The 25421-nt window shown below is 40.3% G+C and overlaps 1 protein-coding gene across 3 annotated transcripts in view; it reads right to left on the minus strand.

Moving 5' to 3' along the window:
* The window catches only part of TGFBR2 (transforming growth factor beta receptor 2), a 59770-nt gene that overhangs the window by 19788 nt on the left and 14561 nt on the right, over positions 1–25421 (minus strand). For 2 of the 3 annotated variants that reach the window (XM_051789010.1, XM_051789009.1), the window contains 2 exons: positions 11778–11949; positions 9924–10114 (listed from right to left, as the gene is read on the minus strand). In XM_051789010.1, the coding sequence (XP_051644970.1) occupies positions 9924–10114; positions 11778–11949 (363 nt within the window). Of the gene's footprint in view, positions 1–9923; positions 10115–11777; positions 11950–14644; positions 15406–25421 lie in introns of those variants that run through there. The other variant, XM_051789011.1, reaches the window with a different exon arrangement.

Below are 25421 nucleotides of genomic sequence, written 5' to 3' on the forward strand. Positions count from 1 at the left end.
AGCAGGGATGAAGGCTCTGCTAATTTTCTGTATTTAAGAGACCAGGCAAGTCCCACTCAAGGTTTGGGAAGTGCAAGAATGAGCACCCATCAGGGTGTCAGGACTGACAAGGCTGAAGTCTGAGCTTAGGAAGGGATTGAGCTTCCTGACAGCAGAATTAAAGGAGGTAGCAAGAGCAAAGAGCTGGTGGCACTGAGGTGTGGCCTGAGCAAGACACTTCTGGAACTGCCTTTGATTTTGACTGATGATACGAGAAGAATCAAATCAGCCATTCCAGCACAAGCTAAGGATGGGATACTTCTCTGTTGAATCTGTGTACAAAATCAGGACAGGATCAAAATTCAGAGCATAGCTGTATGTTTTCATAGTGGCTAGCCAACATTTTCTGGCTTGACTACAGGAATCTAAGAATAAATACGTTCATTTGCTTATAAATAAATACACATGACTCAAACCCCATAATTTAAAAAATGGGTGTGCAGCTTCCTCTTTCTGAGCATAGAGTGAGCAAAACCCAGCTGCACAGGCAGGCAAGGAAATGGTTAAATGAAGCAGCCTTTCATGTTTTGCAAACATGCTCCTAAATAACTTTCCCCACCCAGAACTATTATTTAGTCAGATCAGTTCTTTCTTAAGCTTCAAAAGAGCCTATTAATATAGCATAACAATAGAGAAGTTGAGCTAAAAGAAAGCTTCCTGTATGCAGTTTAAACTAAGCAGGAGCCATCTGCACAACCCTACCTAAGCCTCGAGGGAACAGAACTCAAGTGCCAAGGAAAATGAAAACACTGTACAGCCCCTATTCAGTCATGAAGCTTCAAAGCACAAGAGCCTGTAAATTCTTTAGGTTGGATTAGGTGCCTTTGATTGAGCTTTAGTGTCACTGAACTTTGGAAACAAGAAATAAAACAATGGCAATGAAATGAGGACACACACTTGAATGCGCAGGGCAGCAGAATGCCCTGCCAGTACTGACAGAACTACTTCCTTGCTGTCTGCTGCTTTTGTGAGTTCTAAAGTTGCTTTCTATTGAACTGCTAGTGAAAGCCACAGAGCAGGGCAAGAATAAATTTCATATTAGCAGAATTCAGGTTATACATATCCATAGTGACATACTGCGAGCTTGTCCAGTGTCTTAAAAATCCCCAGAAGAACAAAGTCACAAAACTTGGTTCCAGACTCAGGACTGTGATCTAGTTATTTCGCAAGCTCCCAAGACACAAAGCAGCCCTTTGAGCTGACTGGAGGACAACTCCATTTTGTAGCAATTCTGAGGTTTCAAAGTTTGGTTTGAATTCCACACTGGAATAAAAACTAACACTTTTTGAATGTTTTTGCTTAAACAGAATTTCTGTTCAAATGTTGCAATTTGGCAAGAGGTGTATGTGAGTGCTGAATCCCCTCCAGTGAGAGAACTGCTATGGACTACGGGAGCTTCAAGTTCAAGACCTGCTCTTTTTGGTTCAGGAGAGAGCTTTGCATCCCTGCGTACTCTGAATTAGAAAAAATGTGAGTTTGAACCTTATGTGTGTACTGATTTCTGAGCAAGGCACAAAGCAATAAAATATGGAAAAGCCTGCCCATCCCTTTAGTGCTTCTGGATGAAAGCTAGTTCCACAAAATGCCTCATTTTCAGTGAAATGAAATTTCCTCTGAGTAGCTGTTTGGAGTAACTTAATTTATCTCTATTGAAGAATCCTTAAGTGAAAATGAAATTCTGTCGCTGTATCTCCTGTACCTTCCTGATTTTGGTCTTTTTAGAATTAAAATTGCTTGTAAATCTTCAGTAAAGCATTTTTTTGATGGAAAACATTGATTTTTAAAAGAGAAACTCTGCTTCTGACATTCCTATACTTTTCCCTGAAGCCCTCATCTTGATGAAGAAAGTGGTCTGAAAGTTGATCTAACTTTTAAAAACTTCTGCTAGTTTTACAGGCATCATTTTGGAGGTTTTGTGAATGGGGATGGGGAGTTTTATAGGGGGTTGGGAGGGTGTATCCTTAGGAAGATTGTTGATCTTGACTTAAAATACTTGACAATAATCAAACTCAAATGCTGCACCTCAAACTAACCTGTAATTCTTTATCTTGATAGTTTCTTGGAAATATTTTAATTTTCCATACTTGCTGGAGATGAAGATATTGTTTTTTAATTTAACAGGAAATCAGTTCCACCCCTCACTCAGCTCTATGCTGAACCAACTGATGGCAGAAGACAGAGATTACTAAATTTGAAAATCAGAGTGGGTTCTGTCTTGCTATCCAATGGAATATAAACCCTGACATTTCTTGTAGTCTTTCTTGAAAGTTAAATTCCTTCAGCAAATTCCTGAATTTTAAAAGAGCTTTTTTTTGGATTAAGTCTGTCAAGGCCAGTAACTTGTGCTTAAGCTGTATGTCTTCATCTTTTAGTCTAAAAGGAATATTACCAGGTTATTCAAAACAGTATCTTGTCTCCTGGAGAGGCACTACCTCCGGTAGCTGATAGGTCTGCCTGGCCTGCTACAGAATCATAGAATTGTTTAGGTTGGAAAAGACTTCTAAGATCATCGAGTCCAAGTGTTAAACCAGCACTGCCAAGTCCATCACTAAACCACGTCCCTAACTGCCACATCTGCACATCTTTTAAATATCTCCAGATATGGTCACTCAACCACTTCCACAGGCAACCTGTTCAAATGCTTAACAACCCTTTTGCTGAAGAATTTTTCCCAACTATCCAATCAAAACCTCAACTGCTGCAACATGAGGCCATTTCCTATTGTTCTATTCCTTCTTAACTGGGAGAAGAGGCTGACCCCCACCTCACTACAACCTCCTTTCAGATAGTTGTAGAGAGCGATAAGGTCACTCCTGAGCCTCCTTTTCCCCAGGATAAACTACCCCGGTTTCCTCAGCTGCTCCTCATCAGACTTGTGCTCCACACCCTTCACCAGTTCCTTGCCCTTCTCTGGACACACTGCAGCACTTCAATGTCTTTCTTGTCGTGAAATAACAGAAAACAGGACTCAAAGTGTGGCCTCACCAGTGCTGAGCACAGAGGGATGATCCTTTCCCCCAGGCAGCTCTCCAGCCACTCATCCCCAAGCTTGTAGCACTGCATGGGGCTGCTGTGATCCAAGTGCAGGACCTGGCACTTCACCTTGTTGAACATCATACAATTGGCCTCAGCCTGTTCAGATCCCCCTGTAGAGCCTTCCTACCCTCCAGCAGTTCAACACTCCCACCCAACTTGGTGTCATCTGCAGACTGGCTGAGGGTGCACTCAATCCCCTTGTCCAGGTCATTGATAGAGATATTAAACAGGCCTGTCCCCAATAACGAGCCCTGGGGAACACAGCCTGTGACTGGCCACCAGCTGGATGTAACTCCATTCACCCACACGTTTTGGGCTAGACCATCCAGACAGTTTTCTACTCAGCAAAGGGTCCACTTGTCCAAATCATGAGCAGCTAGTTTCTCCAGCAGAAATGATGTCAAAAATTTTCTAGAGTCTAGGTAGACAATACGTATAGCCTTTCCCCCAAAGACAGTAGAAGTAGCAAGGTAAAGCAATCTCTAGAGCCTGTTTCTAAAGCTATCTTTCTAAAATACTGTCATCCACATGGTTCAGAATTTTTGCCCTAAGGATGTTTACTCAAAGGTATGGGAACTCATTCGCTTGATCTTTTGGGTATTTGGCCACCTGAATGTTGCTCTGCAGTCAATAAATGGCTGGCAAACCAGACCCAGCTCTCAGAGCACTTAATGCATATCCTTGCCCAGTGCCACCACTAACCTCTTTTCCTGAGAAGTAGTAAGGCAAAAGCATGAGCAGTTTTGGAGACCTGTAGCACGGTCACTGCTGCTCTCCCCTGCAGGCCAGCAGTTTTGCCCTCGGCATGTGACTACCCAGGGTATCAGGACCCAAGACTTCTCTGTAATACCTAGGGAAAATCCCCAGTTACATGACCCAGTCATATGTGTTACATGTTGGAACAGTCATGCATATACATCTGTCACCTGATGGGAATGGCTGCATCTTAGTCACAGGGGGGAGAGGCAGACAAACTTGATTGCCTCTGGGTGTCTTACTTCAGTGAAAAGGCTGGGCAGCAATGATGTAATGGATATTTCATCTATTGTAAGCAGAATTTTGTTTCTCAACTGATTGCCAAGCATACTATTCAGCACTCAGGAGGTTTAAGAAACTCTTAAGCTCTAAGACAGAACAAATAGTTTGTTGCTGTTTTTATTCCCTCACTGCTGGCTAGAAAGTGTAATTCCTTGATTTGCTGGCACAGTACTCCTTTGCTTAAAATCTCCCACCCCCAGATGCATTCCCTTCTCATCTCTCCCATTCTAACAGATCATTTCACTGTGTCTACATGGCATCTCTCACACATTTTGACTTTTGTAGCTGAGCTTTCCTACTCAGTGATATGAGAGCCGACATATTCTAAATTTACATGATGTGACTGTTTTTCTGTGATACATGGCTAAGTTATACAGCTTGGGTGTCTGCTGCTGTTTGCTGGTGGTTTTCTGGAACAAATCAATCTCTCCAGTTTCAATATTTTCCAACAGATGCCACACATTAACCACTATTTTTATTCTCAGCCTGAGTTTCACCCCTCCAACCTTTCCCAAAATATTATGTTGCCAGTGTTAGTTACAGTTTGTTTCTGTCTGTAATTATTAAAGTCTCTTCCATGACAACCTGATAAAAGGTTGGCCACATTCCCACACTTATTAAGCTCTCAAGTGATGCAAATTGTAACAAATATGCCAACCAGACTGGAAGAGTGCTGCCTAGTTTGTTTTTATACAAATTTGTAACCAAGCTGGAATGGTTATTTTCCTAGGAAGCAAACAATATAAATAATACAGAGCAAACCCAAATTTTGGCTTCTTTAGCCTCTTTCCATTCTATTTCCTTTCTATCCCACTAAGTGATTCAGACATTCAGCATTAGACAGCCTCTCCTTTGGCTACACACAGCTGCAGGCACTGGGTGGGACTCTTGTGCCTGTAAATACCTAAGAGGAAACATAGAGAACAAAGCCAATATACAAGCGGTGAGAGGCTGTGTGACACGTTATGTAATGCTACTGACCTCTTTTATGGGGCAGCTGGAAGACAGTTACCTTCTGAACATGTTAGTTGGATAACAGAAAAAGAGATTAATGAAAGCCTTTGTTAAAATCCACTTGGAAGCAGTCCAGCTGTAATCATCTCCCTTCTGTTGTTCCTTGAGCACCGGACAACTCATCACATAAGTATTTATGGTCTCATGACTGTGCACAGATCTTAAGTCTGCTCTTAAGTTTGAGATCCTTCTATGCAGTCAAGTAAAATCACTAACACTTTGACTCTAGTAAGGAGAGGAAGAGGAGAGAAAGAAAGGAAAAGACGGGCAACATGTTAGAGACAAGTGAAAGATATCAAGTTAAGGAAACTCTAAAACATCATCCATATCTCCTGTGATCTGGGCATAGGACAAGGCATTGCACAGGCATGCTTGCAGTGCTTCAGGCAGCAGAACAATATTAGCTCTCCCAGGTAACAACCATACACAGTGAGCAACCACAGCACTTGACACACTGCAAATCCATAGACTGTAATTTGTTCAGGCAGATGACTCACCCACAATTGATTAATCAAATACTTACATCTCTTACACTCTCAATTAGCCAACTTTGTGAAACCATGATCAATGTGAAGATTGTTAGCAGCACAACTCTCTCCCTTCCTTGGCACACTTCCCCAGTTAGCTTCATTATTCTCATAAACTCTTGTTGACCTGCTGCTCATGTCTATCACTGAAGTTTCGATACTCCAAGGCAACTATTTGGATGATTCAGAATTTGTACACATTGTTGCTGCTACAGATTTCTCCCGTATTTGGGTGAGGTGGGAATGCCCAAAATAATGACCTCATCTTGCAGGACATGAGCAATTAACATAGTCTACCTGAACAATCCCACAGACACCTTGGTTTCAAGCTGCATACCATGGCAAGACAGGTGATGATAAAATATTACCGCCATGTAAGTTATTAGAATGAAACAACTGTAAACCAAATAGAGCTGTGTTAAAATCCTGTTTCCAGATTTTGAGTTCTCTGCGTTGTTGCTTGGATTTGAATTTGATGCCCAGGATAACAACTGCATATATACTGACAACAGTACTTAAAGGATTTGTTTTCCTGTTTGCAATGTCCAGTGCTGGGTCACCCTTTTGCACATCACTGAATGAAAGTGCCTGAATGAGCTGCATAAAAGGAAGAAGTTGCATGGCATAGCAGGTAGGTCACGCACTTTGTAGCCAAGGAAATGAGATTCCTGCATATTACTAAGATTGCCTAGTCATCTTTGCCTGTGGAAAATGGGTGAGATGTGGGACTGGAAAGGGCCCTGTCCTGCTTGGTCCTTTTGGGTAAACAAGCCTTGACCTCAGTCAAGGAACTCAGGATTGTTAATAAAAACCAACTTTGTTAGACAGTTGTCATGCTCACACTGGCTGATGAATAGAGGCTGGAAGATGGTGTGGCAAAGGGAAGGTTGAGGAACAGAGATTCCCAAACATCAAGGGAGGACTGAGAGAGACTGTGCAAACAACTACAGATAGACCTGGTTCATCACAGAAGGTCAAAGCATAAGAAGGTAAAGCAAGATGTAGAAGATCCACTAGACACAACCAGACATCAGGGAGGAAAAAACCCTGGTAGTCTAGCGCTCATTTTTTCCATGACAGTAGGGCCAGGCCTCTGTCTGCTGCCTAGTCAACCTCTAGCCACCCAGGGCCTTTTCACCCTGATTTTAGTTAATCTTTTCCAGTGGTTTTGTTCCCTGGCTTTGCCTTTGGGTAACACTGACATTAGACTTTTGAATAAATAATAATTACAACACACTGGCATTGAGTTTTGCTGTGAGAAGCATTTTTCCACCACAGGGCTGTAAGTCGCTTGCCAGTGATTCACAATTTTGTTTGGCAAAAAGGGGATGTATTAACAAACAAATACACAGTAGTCAGATTTACAATGGTTACCTGTCTCCTTTATATTATTTCTCCAAGAACTATAGAACATTGTTTGGAGTGATTCTGCACACAGTATTTTCGATGAGGTGCCTGTGGCCTGAAACACCAGGGATCTGAATCAGGGTCAGCCCCCTGATACAGCAGAACTACAGGCATGTTTAGGTGCATATCTGACTGTGTTTTTCTTATTTTGCAGACTGGTCATTTAAATGAAAGTCCATACAAGAAATAGGCATTTGATTTGAATGTAACTATTTCAAACATTTCTAAAGCCACGCTTGGGTGAGTCACAACACCTCCCAATACCCAAAACCCTTAGGTGCTTGTGTCTAAAACTGGAGTCATGAGATTTGCCCTTCACATTCAAGACTGATATGAGCCAACAGTGCTATAAACCAATTCTTCCATAAGCAATAACAGCCCAGCTGTGAATCACTAAAACATAGTGACTAACGTCAGGTGGAAATTAGAACTTGTTGCCTTACCCATAATTTTCTTTCTTACCTCAGAAAAAACAGAAACAAATTAAATCTGGTCTGTCTCAAGTGTGTATGCAGGAAGAAGAGGTAGAACACTAATCATTTATAGCAACAGCTTGAAAGGAAAGGCTGTGATTAACAGGTGAAAAATTACAATCTTTTTTATCATCTCAATTTCTGCTAATAAATGAGTAAAATCACTGTTTGATCAGGTTTTTTTAGAGTAGCTTTTATCTGCTCTCTAAAACTACAGAATATGCAAAACCACTGCAAAAAATTCTTGCTCTGGTGGACAAGAAATGTAGAGTAAAAAAAAAAAGGCAAGAACAATGTATGGAATAGATTTGGATGACAGTCATTCCAAAGGCAAAATTATTACAGGCTATTATCTAGTTGTCTGGAGGAGCCATGGACCAGCTGGCTGTGATGTTCTGCTCAAAGTTAAACACAGACAGGAAACCGCATGTCTGATACTGTAAAAATCGTTTGTCTTCCTGCCATGGCTAACCAGGCAAGCAACCCAATGGGGCTGTTTTCATTTAAAAGAAACACTAATCCACAACAATAAAAAAAGGAATGACAAAGCCTCAATTCTCCCCCCTTCCGACTGCAGTTAATGCCTGTGTTTGTGAATGAACTGGAAATGTTACAAAGTGAAGTTTTACATTATTTTAATTTTTGTCTGTAGTTATTCACTTAATACATATGAATGCAGCACATGGTTTTCATGAGTCACCTAGAGTGCTTACAGCACATGACCTAGAAGGAAAAGCTCCACTCGGAGGAGTGAAAGGAATTAGGGCAAAAAGACTGGGTTTAAATTTATATTACTCCTTTTAGGCTATTCTGGAAATGTGAGTGAGGCTGCAGAGTTGCTGGGAATTAAGGCACTTGGTGTTGAATTTCTAGAACAGTTTTCATAAACATACACACTGAAGACACACATTTATCACGGTGATTGCCTTCAGCTATACAGCTCCAGGAGAAACAGCTATAAGATGACTAATTCATAACAAATTAGCCAAAATCCACAAGGGTGTGGTTCATGCTGTACAAAAACACTAGACAGCTAACACAGAGTAAAATCTATTCACTGGGAATACATTCTCTTAAAAAAAATCTAGGCAATCTGTTAGAATTAGGTCCTGGATCTACCCACTGTGCTCACATCAATACCAGTATATACTCCAAACTCTTTAAAGCTCACCCACGTAAGGGCTGGTCACACAACCACAGATCAGCAATCAGGTTGTCTGGTTTCAAATCAGGCTTGGGGAGGGAATAAGGAAGAGCATGGGACCAGATATGGATAGACTGGGCCAAGGGAAAAAAAGACTTGCTAGCTTTCTCTTGTCTAATTTGTTGTGGTTTTGTGACCTAAACTAGTTTGCCTTCTTGGAGGACTGGGAAGTGAGAGCTGGAAGTCACTCACACAGTTGTCCACCTCAGTGCAGTCACGGACCATGTTTTCCAGGAGTAGAAACACTGTCCCAACCCTTTGTTATCTCAGGTAACGAGGATCAAACTATATCCTGTTCTGAGGAACCTACAGGCAATGAAGATGGGTTCTGTGTGCTGCAATCCTTTAGAAGTGTGTGCACACAAATTTCTCCACAGAAGGCCTCAAAATTGCCTGCAAGAGACCTGACTTCGTCTCAGTAAAAGCATCACTATGGGATCCAGCAGGCAGGAGAAAATAAAGCAAGGGGTGTGTGTGCGGACCCATGCACATCCGTGTGTGCAGCATGAGGTCCACCAGCCCTATACACACCTGCACCACCTTTACTATGTTTGCAGTGGGCTGAAGTAGAATGGGGACAGGTCGTGATTTGGTCTATAGTCAGATTTCCCTGGTTTAACTGAACCCACATACACTTCCTTTTGCCATAGTAAGAGCGAGGTAACATATCCCCCTGAAAAGGAACCTTCTAGCTACTTCACGCCCACCACAGAAGAAGGGCAGATGGTCAGTTACAACAGAGAATCTGACTTAAATTTCACATTCTATCAAGTTATCAGTAGCATTTATATATGCAGATGACACACTATGGCAATACAGCCTTTTCGAAGAGGCAAGACCTTAAATACAGAATTTGCCTCTAGTTTAGGTATTATAATGTAATTAGTATATGCTGCATTTTGGTCTGTCAACAGAACAAATGTAAACGTCTTGCTTTCCTCTTTAATCAGTTTTAAGTGCAATGTCTCAGGCTGACTATCAGACTTATTTCAAAAGGAGGACAGCCTGGCAGAAAGAAATATCCTCTGAACGCACAAAAGGAAGGTTGAGATTTTGCAAGATTCAAAAGAGACCAAAAGAGCTCCTGCCACTAGAAGTTTTCCTCCACAAAATGCAAGTCCAAAGTACATTGGTATTACACAGTTGCAAGGAATGTAGGAATGCAAGGTAAATTATTAAACCTACCTGATGTAAAAATGAGCATATCATTGCATTCTTCACTTGTACAGGAACACATGAACATCAATCCCCCATCTTCCTTCTTTTCCCTCATCAAACACTTCTTTGAGTTGTAGTCATCCAAAACGTGACCATAAAGTGTTTTTTGGGGATCATGGCAAATTGTTTCTAAGGTCACATTTTCATCATTCTGTCTCCTGAAAATGAAAAGGAGAAAATTGAAATCAAAGAAGGAATATTTTACAAAGGGAGCAGATAGGACTGCACCTGCCCAAAATTTGCCTCTTTTGAAAACATAAAGAGTACTTAAAGAGCATCATGTATTCTCTTCTGTCTTTCCTGATTTGGCTGTGTCTATACTCCTCACATTTGTACAATGGCACAGCTATTCCTGTATCATATTACCACAAAGCTCGGAAGAGTGCCTTTGGAAATCTCATCCAGAATTATTCAAGCTAGTGTTCAATGAACTGCTGTGAACTTTGGAACATACTTTTGGTTTTTGTGGTCACTGAGCAGACAGTAAAAATCTGTGTGAAATTATGATAAAAAGAGAATTATTTCCTCAAAATCTGAGGAATTTCTATTGAGTTGGCCTTTTATTCATTTTTTAAGCCTACAATCAGCAAAATTTCTGCACTGCACTGAAGGAGTTATCTTTATATTTTTAAAAAAACTAAACAAATAGAAAACAAACCCCACCCCAATACCAATAATAAAACTGATGCAAGCTAGAGTTGCCTCACTATCAGCTGACAATCTGAAACATATTCCTGTATTCTGTCCTGGTCCATAGATTTCATTTCATTGACAAAAGACTGAAAGGCAAAGAACCCTTTAAATACAGTTCTTAACTCATTTGCCTTTTGAATAAATGACCATGAAAAACCTGGAACATATCTTAAATTGCACTACAGTCCCTTTTTATGGCAATAATAGACACTGATCAGTTATTAAAGAAGCACAGGACGAATATAGAACAGCACACTGGAACTGCAAATCAAATGTCTACTTCCAATTACGCTGAACATCTCTTCAAGTCAATGGACACAACTAATCCCTCAATAAGTGAATTAATTATGTCTCTGGGTAAGGGCTTCTAATTATTCTCCTAAATCAGCAGCAATGCTGCAAACACACAGTTCTGTTCCTTTTGTCCAGTTATGAATTCATTAACAGTGTTTCTTGTTTTCCTTGGTAGGATTGGATTCCCATTTATGGAAATGCAAAACCTCAGTTTTTAGACTGGAACACAAGTTTAAAATCAAGAAGTCCTAAACAACTCATTTTCATAAACTCTTGATTTCTTTGAATCAAGACATAGGCTGTATAAAAGGCATCATGCCTACATCGAAGTCACTAAATACACAGAATTTTGTTTAACATTAGGAGAAAGTATTTCTACCTGGCAATTTACATGGCAATAAGCCTCCTGTTCTATCTACATAATAGCCTCCTCCTATCTACATAATTTAGTTCACTTTGAAATCTATGAGAGAATTGTCTTTCTTCAGCAAATGTCACCACAATACTCTCTTGAGTCTCAAATCTGTTTCTACTCTGAGTGCTGTGGGTGGATGCAGCTTACTGGTTTGAGCAAAACCATGCCTCTTTTCCAATAACAGCATAAGCTGCAACAGAACTGTTTTAGAAGAAAAAAGTTCCCAGAACATTTCATATCAGAATTGTTAACCTCAAACAACTCTCAGTATGCTGACCACAGATATGAGTGGGAAAGGAGAGAGCAAAGCCTGGTGAGGGAGCAGGGACATTCTGAATATCAGAGCAATTAAGGAAAGTACTAAGCAATGGTGAATTAGGGTGTGCTCCCATCCCCACCTGTATGACGAAAAAACTTACCATATAGCAACACAGACTTCACTAGTTTTCTCACAGATAGAAGTGATGTTGCAGTTGCTCTTGCACTGATGTTGATTTGAGCAGGTTGTTACTTTAATGTCACAAAATTTGCATAGGTTTGGCATTTTCAATCCACTTTCCTTATTTCTGTCTACAGGTGACATAAATTCCGCTTAAGAAAAAAAAAAAAGAGAAGGAAACTCAATAACGGTAAATTATCAGGTTGCATTATTGCTTATTAAAAAGATAAGGTTTTCAGCAGCAGCTAACATTTCCTCCCACCTTAAATTAGAAAATTTTTGATCTTTCACAGCTACCAATTTTCTTTACAACAAGGTAAGTGCCACAGTGTCAAGACCAGGTTAATTAAAGTGAATTTGAAAAGTGAAATAAGCTTCTATTGACTTCAGAGGGAGCAAAAGTTGCTTTGTAATTTGCAGAATTAACTTTTTCCAAGACCAGTTTGCACTAAATAGTTCTCTGTTGACATTATTCACAGGCAGCATATCCCCACGTATAAAATTGCCAAATTTTATATAATTTGGCACTGTGTGCCAAAGTGACTGTGGATATCTTAGTGAGAATGCACATTAGCTGTGTGATGAATTTTGCAAGTTTGTCTTTACTAACCTAAGGTATAACATAGGTGTCATCCCTAGTCTGATTACTCTTCACACAGAAAAACACAGAACTAGAACTGCCTTTCAGCTTAAGGTAGACGGTCGCAGATGAAACTCAAGCTGGATATGCAACAGGGCATCTCTGCCTCTCATGTAATCTACTACAGGAGTCTTACTGGGCTAACTCAAGGGGACTTGAACTCAGACTAACTTGCAATGACAGCCTGTCTTGTAGAAGTCTACTTTGACCCAACAGCTACATTTTTGCACCCAGGCATTGAATAATTACTTGCTTACTGATTCTGAGTCTTAGTACTCACCATCTGCTTCAGTGCGGCAGCAGTAAGGAAAGAGGTATTTTTTGTACCACTGTATGAATTTCAGGAAACTTACTTTTAGCTCAAAAACTATTTTGAAAAGCCAGTGTGACTATAAGGAAGAGAAAATGCTGACACAAACTTCTTTCTAAAGCTAAAATGAACATGCAACTATCTGAAGTGGAGCAGACAATCAACAACAGTTTCAGTCTGACTCATTTTTTAATATAATTTGAAAAGTAGGTTGGATGACTTTAGGAGATACTGGGCTTCATTCATACAGCAAAGGCCTTCTCTTGTAGCCACCTGCGTGTTAAAACTATGTTCATACTGCTTTCTGTGGCCAAATGTTGCTAGTCAACCAGTAACAGGCAACTGGGGATTTGTAATTTCCCCCTCTCTCCTCAATTAGCTGAGAAATCAATTTTTTCCTTCTAGAACTTCACTCTTTACTACCATTAGAATATTTTATTACAGGAAATAAATATACTTGATTTTTCCAGAATGAAATAAAAAGGCCTCTTGCTAACATTTTCAATGGATTTCTGAGCCATTGTGAGGGACTGAAAGAAAAGTTTTCCCCCTCCATCCAATCACACATCTTTCTCATCACTAGCATGCTCTGGTGCTGATATAAAGTCTCTGCCATTGGAATCAATGGCAAAACTCCCAATTATTTTAATGGTATAGAAGAAGGTCCTATGCAGAAGGGATGGTTAGGGTGAGCTCACTGGGTGTGGCAGTGCACTTCCCCCCGCCCCCCACCCCTGTTTTTGGCTTAAGCAATAGCTAACAGCAGTGGCTGTGATGGCTGCACCTGGCTTAAGCTGGACTCTGGAAGACAGATAATAACACAATAGCTAAGGGCCATAAAACTTACTCAACAGCAGAGGGCTAGTTGAGCATGCGCCAACCAAAATACAGCTGGTATGCAAGTATTATTGCAAGTATTATTGTAAGTCAATCATCTTACTCCATAAATAGGGAACAGCCCAGGGTCCGCTGAGCTCTCCTGTGTGGCAGTGGGCTGCACGCCAGGATCTCCCCTTGAATAGGGAAGCCCCTCAAGGTTACTCTCCGAGGTTGAGGGAATCCTTATTGCACTAAATACTCAGTAAGTGAATTGGGAATAAGCACACTGAAACTTTGAAATCTTAGCTAAGTGAGATAAAGTATTGGTTGTGCACATATAATCCTTTAGACATAAACCATTGACAAAGCCTGGAACTAGGTCTGGATTGAGCCACACATAAAAACCCCTCAGAAAGGGGTTTAAAATACAAGGAGGTCCTTTATGAACCTCATGACTCAACTGGAGGGTCTCTCTGACAGTTTTGTCTCACCTTGCCCTCTGTGCAGTAAATAATCAAGTGTACCTTGCCATCGAAGTTTGTTAAAGCACTGTCACATTTACTATCAAATGTTGTTAAAACTCTGGTTTATGTCAATAAACATTGCTACCTCTTACAAGGGAGGTGTGTCACTCCATTCACGACACTGGGAGCACTTAAATGGGTGGAGAATGCTGGTACTATATTATGGTCTCGCAGAATTTTAAGCCCCAGGTAAACATTTCTTGTTCTTAATTATATGTGTTGCAACAACTCTCAGAAGCCACGCAGAGGAACAAAGCCTCACTGAAGTAGGCGGGGTAGGATCTCAAAAGGTCTTGAATCTAGCACTCTATGAAATATGTGTTAACATAATCATCATAATGGCAAATTGTTCATCTCTTCCGGATGGTACCTGTTATTCAGCACAAGCTGAAGAGAAACTAATAGCTGTATCAAATTTATCTAGGCTACAGTAATGATTGAAACAACCTGATAGTGAAGGACTATCCCTCTGCCCAGAAAGAAACAAATCTATGGTCCTAAAAGCCTGGATGAATAATACAGACCAAAATTGAGGGAGAGATGAAGTGACTCACCCAAATTTACACAGAAAACCTGTGGTAGGATGCCAAGTATCTCACTACTGGCATAGGGGAAAGACATCTGCTGCTCAAACTGCAAAGACTTTTGCTGCATCTACACTGCTTTCAGCTCTGAGTTCACATGGTTCTGTACTTCACTGGGCAGCTGTGTCGTGATGGATGCCTCTGCCATAACCATGACTCAGTTCTCTCTAGTGCCTGCAGCACTGGAGCCAAAAGCCACATGAAGGTGGGTCCTTAGGTGAATTGGTTCAAGCACATTGTATTGGTTGAGAGGCAGGGCTTGCCACTATGCTGTTCTTGGCTATGCCAGGTTCTGCCAAGACTCACCCACTGGAACAAATGGATGAAAAGATGTTTGGACCTCTTCCAAGGAGGAAAAAAAAAAAGCCCCCTGGAAATCAGCAATCTACTGTGAGGTCACAAACCTCACAAACCTTAAGTTTCTAAGTTAGTGTGATAGGCCTTAATTTAATCACTAGCAACAGTAGCAAAATCTGGGCACTTACGGCCAAGTAATTTCTGATCAGGTTAAATTACTGGCAAAAGTTAATGGGGTTCTGGGACTTCCAGAACTGGCTACACCCATATTTTCTCCCCAGAATTCTTGTAACAGAGGCTGACAGTTCAGTGCCTCTCTATTCATGCCTCTGGGCAGTTCAAGGTAATGGATAAACTGCCCAAGTGTACAAACTTTATTCCATGCTTCAACATTTGATTTAAAGTGAGACTGCAGTTTACCTTTCCTAATATTAACATAATGCTCTAACAGGTGTTGGTGTGCTTTTCATTACTACAGCTTGGCCATACTCACTGTGATAACCCATCTAGTTCTAAACTAAAGTTGAGTTTGACTTTTTCTATCTGATGCTGAAACCAAACACTGCAAAGGGCCTGAGAAGAAATTTGGAGTCAGATGTGAACCTCAGTATCACTCCTCGGATCACAGTCTGGTACTAGACTGAGGATTTAGAAATCCTGAAAACTTGGTCTCCTTCCAAGTCACATGAACTCACCCCTATCTCTAATCAACAAAATCCTGCCTGGAGAATGACAAGTTGGTAGGGTTCCTCCCTAGGAAAGTGTATTTACTCATTCCTCCAGGGGCCCACAAGCAAGGAGTGGCTCACTACCAGCAGGGCTGCTCTTCTTCTTGTAGTCACTTAAATGTTCATTTCTCAAAATATTTGACTATCCTGCTGCTCATTTCATACCCCATGAGCAAACTCCTCAAGATTTTCTCCTGTTAAGACAACCAAAGTCAAACACCACGGACAGTAGCAACCTCTGATTTTGCATTAAAAAAATAGTGGATATAACGGAAAAGTCAACAGAGAAATCACAGATTTGCACATGCGAAGGAAGCCATCCTACAATGTGTGTTTGTCTCCAAAAATTTGAATTTGCCATCTACTCTCTAATGTTAGTTTTCTTATTTTGACATCTACAGGAAGCTTAATTCTAGCTTTCCTTGCTTCTTTGTCCATGGAGAGGGCACCAAATAAAGACTGCAGTTTCTTGGCTATGAGGTTTTCAGCCAACCAGTTCTGCATAGATCAGTCACCATGGTTAAAATGCATGGAACATGCAAGCCAACATGTGGGCTTGATATTATGGAAGAGACACTAGAATGGACACATAAGAAATATCTACTCCATGGACTGTGGTGGAGCCAGGACAATTCTGCAGGACAATTCTGCTCTATAGTTCACATCTTTATTTATGATTTCTCAGGACATTATAACAGTACACCTCACCCAAAGTCTATTGACTGTCTTGAAGTTGTTTGCTTTGCCTCTTGTTTTTTAGATATGCAACTTTCATTGAGGCTTAAGGTAATAGTTTACTTTCCTATTATATTTTAGTATCATTACAGAATTCTCACAAGCTAACTACATTTAAATAAAGCCCAAACCCAGATACTGTTTTTTTTGGAATATCTATACTGGAAAACTTTTTCTGTCTTAGGACTCATTTCAGAAACAGAAGCCAATGTCTCTTACTCCTATCTTGTAAAATGCTGTCACCCCACTTCTATTCTCTCATCCAGTGCCTCTGGCACATGTATACTTATAAAATAATATTGCTGAGCAGACAGATCCCATCTCTTAAAAAAATTAAAAGAAAATTGCTGAGAGAGATATTGGGATGGGAACTCAGCTAACTCAGCAGTCGTGAAATAATTCCACCTGATGGAAGAGACTTGAATTTAAGACTTCACTACATCATGGAAATCTGCAAGGAGGACAATGTCTTTGTCAGAGAGTCTTGAAGCAGATTGCCCTTTTTCTCCCAAAGACCACAGCTCCATGACATCATAATCTCAGTGACTGAAAAGCAAGTAGCAGCTATGAAGAAAATCCAAACTGTATTACCTCCTCATTCAACAGAAAGACATCAGGTTTTGCCAGGAGCAGTACTAAGCACAGCATGATTTACATTTTGACTACCCTCCCCAGTACACGATCTACAACCTCAATGAACTCTGACAGTGATGGAGACACACCAAAGTGGAGAGGTGATGGTTCAAAAGCACATTCTTTGCCTTAAAAATATTGATGAATTAATTGCAGGAGTGAAGGAGTCAAGGAAAATGTATGATCCAAGCTTTGCTTTTAAGACCTGGATATATCCTGATGGCTATTCTTAATTATACTGATTATGTTCAGTGCTGTAATACACGGAAAAAAAGACGGAACCATGATCAATCCTGAAGATAAAAAAAATTATGAGCTACAAAATCACAAGACTAGCCAGACAGATTATGGAAATAAAGGAAGGGGAAAAAACAACAAAAAACCCCCAAGCAATCAAAAAACAACTGCTGGGTTCTCCTTTACTTGCTGTTGCTGGCTGTACTCTAAGAGTGTTTTTTGAGACATGTTTTAAAACTTTGGCCATAAACAGAAGGGTTGGAATTACTGTCTAACTAAAAAAATGAAAAGATAAAAAGAAAAATAAATCACTGGAATCCACGAGGTTGATCTTCAAGAAATATGTCAGCTATTGTATTACTCATCATACAATCACAGGAGCTGGCAACACTGCAGATCACCTAGTAACTCCCATCATAACACCTTTGGGGTAACCCAATGAAATATGTGTTTTCAATTTTTCAGTTACAGCTGCAAGTTCTAAGTTTAATGCCATCTGAGTTGAAATGTAGTGTCACTGGTACATACTCCCATACTTGCTATGTGAGTATGAGCTCATGTAGTTCATACTGTCTTTGACACAGCTTTGGGCTGCAGTCCCTTGTCTCAACTATGAGTTACCCCAGCAGGATTACCATGGATACAGGACTTTCATGATTTTGTGACTGTTTCTATTAAGATTAACAGCAATGATTATCAACAGTGCTGAAACAGCCTCTGTAAAGCCAAAGAGCTATCTTTTACGTACAACTAAAATACATCAGAGGAAAACAGGTTCCATGAATGTTTAACCCACCAGATATTTAATTATCTCAGTGGCAGTACTCCAGAAAACCACATTCCTACAGATTGTTTTACAGAATCTTTCAGCCTCGATTTTAGTTACAGATCAGTGATGACCAGGGAGCACAACAGTTGCCTTAGCCAGTACTTACAGATGTGCCTTTAAGTGTACCAGTTGAACTTTTGTTTGCAAAGCGGGACCTTTGTGTTGCTTTCGTGCATGATCAGACCACATCGGGGCTGATAAAAGCCAAAATAATTTCCTTTTTGTAAACACATTTCTTTGCAAAGTACTTGGAGGAGACGCATGTCATTGCTTCTCCCTGTCACATAATGGCTTTTGCCCATCATATGAAAAAAATGCAAGTAACACCTATCAAATGACAAGAGTACAACTGTGAATGCAACGAGATGCACGTACAGCCCTGAAACCCATCCTATCACAAAGCAGCCCCAATAAGTTGAGCAAAAAGAATGATTCAGCAGGGCCCACAGGCTTTTTTCATGTTTGTGCGAGCTATGACATACTTTTCAGCCATGACTGAGAAGTCTGCTAGGAAAGAAGAGGGTAGACTAGGTAACCCATTTCTGACCAGCTAGACTCAGCCAGCAGCAGTTTGGCCACCCCTAGCTGAAGGAAGGCCAAAGCAAAAAAACTGGTTCACAGCAGGAAGACACTGAGGGACTGCACCGAATTTGGCAAACCACCACTTCCCACCTACCAGCAGATAAGGTACAGGGGAAGCTATGTGCAGAGGGAGAAGACAAAAGGAAAAGGAGCAGGAGTTGGAAAACTTCATTTAACCTGCAGTGGAAGTGCCTGACTTTTAACAGCAAGTGGAACTGGCAAAACTTTGCTTTAGGGATTGCTGCAGGCACTGACACAGAAACAGAATCAAATTTGGCAGGAGCTGGGGGGAGGGACACGTTCAGAGAAAACAGAGAGGGAACAGCATACTAAGCTGGATATCTTGAAGATAAAAATAATTTTTGTATTTAAATAATTGAAATAACACTATTTTTATCTGCTGTTTCCAAAATGAGCTATCATTAGCAGTTTTAATCATGGGCTGGGCTCTTCTCTCTGGTACAGGGCACAGCAGTGATCTGCCTCAAACACGCCTAAGAACAGAGCTCGCTGCCATGACTCCTGACTGACAGTAGTCCAGCTCAGAGGAGACTCCAGTTCAGTACTTACAATAGAAGCATGACCACATTCTGAAAACAGGGAATAAAAATAACATTATTGTGATACCTCAAATAATGAGATGGATTTTTACCTGTGGATTTTTAACTTGCAGCTCTCTTCCACATTTTCTGGCCACTGTTTAGCACTCCATGGTAGGCGGAACAAAAGAATACTGTCTCTGGGCAAAGAGGCTGAAAAAAATCTAAATGATGGCTTCCCATAGGGCTCTTAAATGGACATTTCATCTTCCCTGACTTTAACCCGCAGCCTCCCTAATACAGCTGGAAAACAGCACACAGCACTGCAGAATTGTAAGTGATATAACATGAAGATCAATTTATTCAACTATGACCACAGGGTCTAGCGTTTTTTTTCCTGCATAATACATTAAATTGGGAATTTACTGGAAGTTGTGTTTACTGTTTAACCCCTCCTGTGTCTTCAGATATACAGTGAATATTGAGTACATCAATGCTCCTCTGATTCTCAAGATAAGCAAAACTAGCTTTCCTACTTTGTTGGAATAAGCATGATTCATGGTTCAGAACCGACATTTGCATAACTAATTCTGACCTGTACAATAAAAAGCATATCTTGCATCTTCATCTCCTTTTGTATTCTCATCTGCTCAATGAAAGTTGCCATTACTTCAATCGAAACAGAGCTGAAAGAGCATAAACACTTCAGCTTTATACAAACATTAATTTACCAACTTACAGGGTCTGAGAAGAGACAGCAGTGATTCAAGCATTATACAATTATTTCTGTGGCACTTTTTCATGACAAATGAATCTCTGTTAAAAACCTCCCAACATTTAAAACATACATAAGTAGGAACAATTCTGACTCAGAAAAACATAAATGTGTCTCCACTCGCTGCTACAGAACCTCAACAATACAAACCCATGCAATTGCATCTTCTAAGCAGTTTGAATGGAGTTTCTGAGCCCATTGTGCCTCTTCCTTCAGCCAGTTAAGAAAGTCTGTTTATAGTAACATGCTTCACTCCTGCTCCCTCGACAGTCACACCACCAACAACCTATTTCAAAATATGACAGGGCTCTTCATTCTTCGTAATAGCGATGGGGAAGGTGAATCATTTGTCCTGATGGAGGCACATATTCCCTCCAACAGCTTAATTTATATTTCTTCTCTTTATCTCTCTTACTACAAGAGTAATAAGGAACATCCACCTTAAAGAGTCATTTGACCCCATTTTCAAGGGTCTATTTATTAAATTCCCAGTTTCCAACAGGGAAATTCAGAAGTCCACCCGGTACAGGTGGGACAGAGCTTTAGAACATTTTCTAATAACATTATGGTTAAGCTATTTCTATTAGTTGTTAACTATTCCATAGAGATACATCCTGGCACTTCAGTTTATCTGCAAGACTACTGAATGTGCTCAATGTCAAACTCAAAAATTCAAAAGGTCATAAAAAAATTAATCATATTCTTAACGTATCAGTGGTGCTTATCCAAAGGCATTCCTTTCTTACTTACTAGCAGTCCTAAATGTCTGTCTTGTGATATCTGCTTAATGCAAATGCAATCTTGTCTGCCTTTTTAGGTGCACTCTTAGTGGAGAGGCTACAGGTGGGAGGAAAGCAGAGAAGTTTTGAAGTCTCAGGGCATCTTCTGCTAAACCTCTGGGCGGCAGAACAGATTAGGATCTATGGTAGAGGCAAAAAGGCTTATTTCAAAAGTGTTAGAAGCTTTCTGCTACATTGTATTGCCAAACCCTCCCGTCCTTCCCATGGGGAATTGCAGTTGTGATGGACAGAGTAGGTGGGCACATGGGTACAGTTCCCATTTTTCCCTTACACAGTCGGCTGTTGTGCTGGCTCATCATCTGCAACACCACAGCACGCTGTGCAGATGGAGCCTGGCCCTCAGCTCCCACAGACCACTGCACAACCAAAGACACACAGAAATCAAAAATAGTAACATGCTTGGCCAAACACTCACAAATGACACTCTTATAGGGCTTTACTCATATTTAGTATACAGTCTCACCCTGCTTAACTTTCCAAATAGCTTCAAGTAACTAAGTGCTGGCCTGGTAAACACACACGAGTTTAATGCATTAAATTAAAGGGGTGAAGGTTTTAAAGTTTTGCATGTGGATCCTTCAAATCCTTTTAAAGCTGATTTACCTTGATAGAGGTTGCATTAGGAACAAGTCTAGTCAGTCTCAAAGTTGAGAATTACAGCACACAAATTTGTAGTGGTTTACTCAATTACTTTTAAATCAACTATAAGCTGAAGAGGTCTGAATTCTGTATGTGAAAAAAAGCTTTCATATTACTTGACTATCTACCTGCAGTGTTTTCAACAATAATAAGGAAGGCTGGAGAGACAGAAAAAAATCATTGCTTCCAAATGCAAAATGGAAATTATTTGAAGACTGTTCTCTACACTGGCAGCATGCAGCAACTCAGGTGGCAAAAAGCCAAATCTTTCTCCTGAAAATACAGTTAACTCCTACTAAAGTTAACCCTTGCTACAGTTAAACTCTTGCCAAATGCATATCCTTCATTGTATTCAAAAGAGCAGACTATGGTAACTAAAACATAGACAAAACGGTGTAAATAATATCTAAAAGCAGCTGCTGTGCATTACAAAGAGTTATTACAGACCAGTAGATGCTTATTAATACTGTTTGTTCACTGAGGAGACTGGCAAACACCAGCAAACCCTCTCTGGTCTCAGAGAAACCTCCAGGAAAGGTTATGAAATATGTTAGTCTAGGGGCAGACTTTTGCTTGCTTTTTAAAGTAGTGAAAATGAAGCATAGACATTAAGACTGTGACAAATCACACAAAACAGGAAATTTAAAGTTATGCCTGACTCCCCCAGGTTCCCTTTGATACAGCTAGGTTACTTGGTGAATCAGAAAAAGTATCACTCTTGTATTTGCCATTTTATGCTTTTAATTTTAATTTTTATTTGCTTTACAAATATCCCCTTAAAACTACCAACATACACTTTTCTCGCAGGTTTGGAAGTCAGAAGATCATACCCATCCTCCCTTTTGAAAGGTTCCTGCCACATGTAGCTTTCTAGAGCCCTCAGTAGATCCCTCCTTTGTGGATGCCATGGCAGAGCCCCCCTCACACTCACACACCTTTTCTGACATCTTATTTTTAAAGTTGTTCCTTTTTGATGCAAGGAAACATATATTTTGAGAACAACAATTGTCTGCCTCATGGAGAAGTCTTCAGACCATTTTAAGAAAAATCACTAATTTGTTCCTTAAGCAGCGTGAACACAAAAGATCTTCCCTTTTCTCCTTCTGTCTGATGAGGCCGTAGAGAAATATTTGCACAAACAGTTCCAGTTTGCAAAAAACAGCAGTCATGCTCCCCTGCTCATTATTTGTTCACATCCCTCATTGCTCTTTCTCTTCCCTCACAGAGGAATCAGACTGCACCTTACCACACCTCCCTCCCCCTCCAAAGGCCAACTTGACCCAGAAGAGTTCTCCAGTCTAGACGTCTATCTGACAACACAAACACAATGAAGAATGTGGTATGAGGAGCGGCAACCCACAGCTAGGGTAATGAAAAACTGCATATTTCAGCAGCAGTAGCACTGCTGAAGGCACAGAAAAGTCTCTGTGGATCCATGGCTGCAGTTACTTCTGGGGCAAGATCGCGCTGCCCAGCGCACCAGGGACATGGGGGAACCTGTTGTTTGCTGCTATCTCCAATCCTACAGTCTAGTTTCAAATGCTACTTGCCCTGAGACAGGAGATGTCACAGCCCTTCCAGGAGAGGAAACAGGGACTCAGTAGTTAGTCTGTTCTGCCAGGCATCATCACTGCAAGGGCAGATGGGACTTGCTTAGGACTCATCCGCATGGGTTATACTTTGGGCAGCACTCCAAGGATCGATGTTTCTCCCCAGAAATATTTGCAGAAGCCCCTCAGGCCTCATAGCTGTTTAAATCCACTTTGAAACTAGATTGTAGGTTATTTTGACTTCAAAGTATAGAAAAAGGACTTCTGGTGTTTCAAGTCATAGACACTTGAGGCATCTGAGAGGACAGGTACTACTCTCTGTGGCTGTTTCTTCAGCTGTACAGAGACCGAGGAGATGCCTCCTCTTCACAGGATGCTGAAAGAGTCAGAAAGAGTCTTGTTTTTAGAATATAATTTTTTCAAGAGGAAAATTTTAGAATATAATTTTTTTTTAGAATAGAATTTTTTCAAGAGGAAAGACATAGAATGGACAGGGAGTACTGTGAAGCACCTCTGTCTGATGCGAAACATCTGATTTTGCTGCAGTTCTGTACTGTGAACACAAAAAATAAAATTCAACCAGTCACCTCAATTCTGCATTGGGGAAAAAATCTGACTAACATTTACCTGACACTACCACTACTCTCAGGAAATGCTCTGCAAAACCACACAAAAATTTCGTCTTTTGCTCTGAAACTTTTGCTGAACTGCAACTTGTATCTCTGTTTTCAAAGAGTCTGAGTCTGCAATTTTTTTTCTGAAAACTGGAAACAAAATCCTGTGGACCAAAGAACAAAACTTTAGTCAAACAGAGCCAAACCTAAATAATAGACTTGGAATTAAAAAAAAAACAAACACACAAGGCAAAAATAAATCAAAAGCAGTCTTAAAATATAACACAGTAATTGGAATGGGCTGCATCTGTTCAAATATCGGTTCGAGTGTCACATTCACAAGTAAGAAATACTTCATAATTATGAAGTATAAGGGGCACAAACGGTATAAGTAAGACATAATAAGATTTTAGGTACAATGGCATGGTTTGGAGCATATAAATTCCAGGACTGCTGTTCAGTGTTTTAATTTTACCTAGACAGAGGAATTTGAACTGAGGTTCCCCACTCTTTTTCCATGCACAACTTCATATTGAACCTCTGTATTGGCCCTTCACAAGTATACCTTTTGTGTCAACTGCTGGAGCATGTTCAAGTCATGAGTTAGGGTGTGCTTTGTGCCTCAAACCAGAACCCACATTCTTTCAGCATGATTTCAGCAACCTACACAGCCAGGACTGGAAGTGACTGAGCAAACTGGCTTCAGCCTCAGCTCTTAAGGCCACCATAAGCAAGGATGAGGTCTGCATGGCAAGAGTCTCTATCCCGTACAACAAAAAACTGTATGTGTGTACACCGGTGCTACTGAACCAAAACAGAATTTCCGTGGCATTTTATAACACACCAGTAAGGACGGGGAGAAGCTGTGTGCACACAAAGACTCACAGCTGCCCAATCAAAATAAGCATTTAAATGGATTAACCAGACAACTGTGCTTTCAAACTCGCAATCGTTACACAGTTACATGATTCAGAGGGATTTATAAATATTTGTTTTTCCAGATAAAAGGAGGATACTGGCAGGATTTTTTAAAGTGCATTCACTGCCACTATCTGTCCCTCCCAGCTATAAACAAACAAATAAGGAAACAAAACAAAAACAAGGATGTTATGCATGCAAAATGTTTAGTCACAATTTAAGATTTGGAGATTTTGGTTTAAGTTTAATATAAAAAGACAACTTACTAATGTAAGGAGCATAAAAGGTCTAAATTTGTTTAGCTTTTTGAAGATGTCAAAACTTGAGGAATATTTGAGAGATCTGGATTTAAGTTAAAGTATATCCTCTGACCAGAGGATATTCCAACTATGGTACTAGTTTACAAAATAATCTAGAGATTCTGGTAAAACAGAATTCCATGCAATTTCTTTCTCTAGACCTGAATATAATCCACCCTTCCTAGTCTATTTGAAATACTGTTTCAAGGTAAAAAGTCTCATTTAACAAGTCCACATCCTTAACATATACAGAGGCTCCTCTGTCAGTCACTGATGGGCAAACATGTTTACGTGGAAGCTCTGTTCAGAGCTCCTTTTTACTGTGAGAAGCCATTTTCCTCCAAGAAAATAATGTTTATGAACCATTCTGTCCCCACACAGCAAGTTTTGAATGACAGATTCAGGAAAACAGTATTAAAAAGAAATTACTCTTTCATAATCCATCAGCTCAGCTAAAATAGTAAACCAGAGGAAAGTGTGACTCGAATGTAATCCCTTAGGAGCAGAATCACTTTGAATAGATTTAAGGAAAAATACACATCCTTCTCAAATTCAGTACCTTGGATGGTTAT

The sequence above is a fragment of the Manacus candei genome, unplaced genomic scaffold (assembly GCF_025592945.1).
Source record: "Manacus candei isolate 608988 ecotype Guabito, Panama unplaced genomic scaffold, ASM2559294v1 h1tg000026l, whole genome shotgun sequence".
Taxonomy (NCBI): domain Eukaryota; kingdom Metazoa; phylum Chordata; class Aves; order Passeriformes; family Pipridae; genus Manacus; species Manacus candei.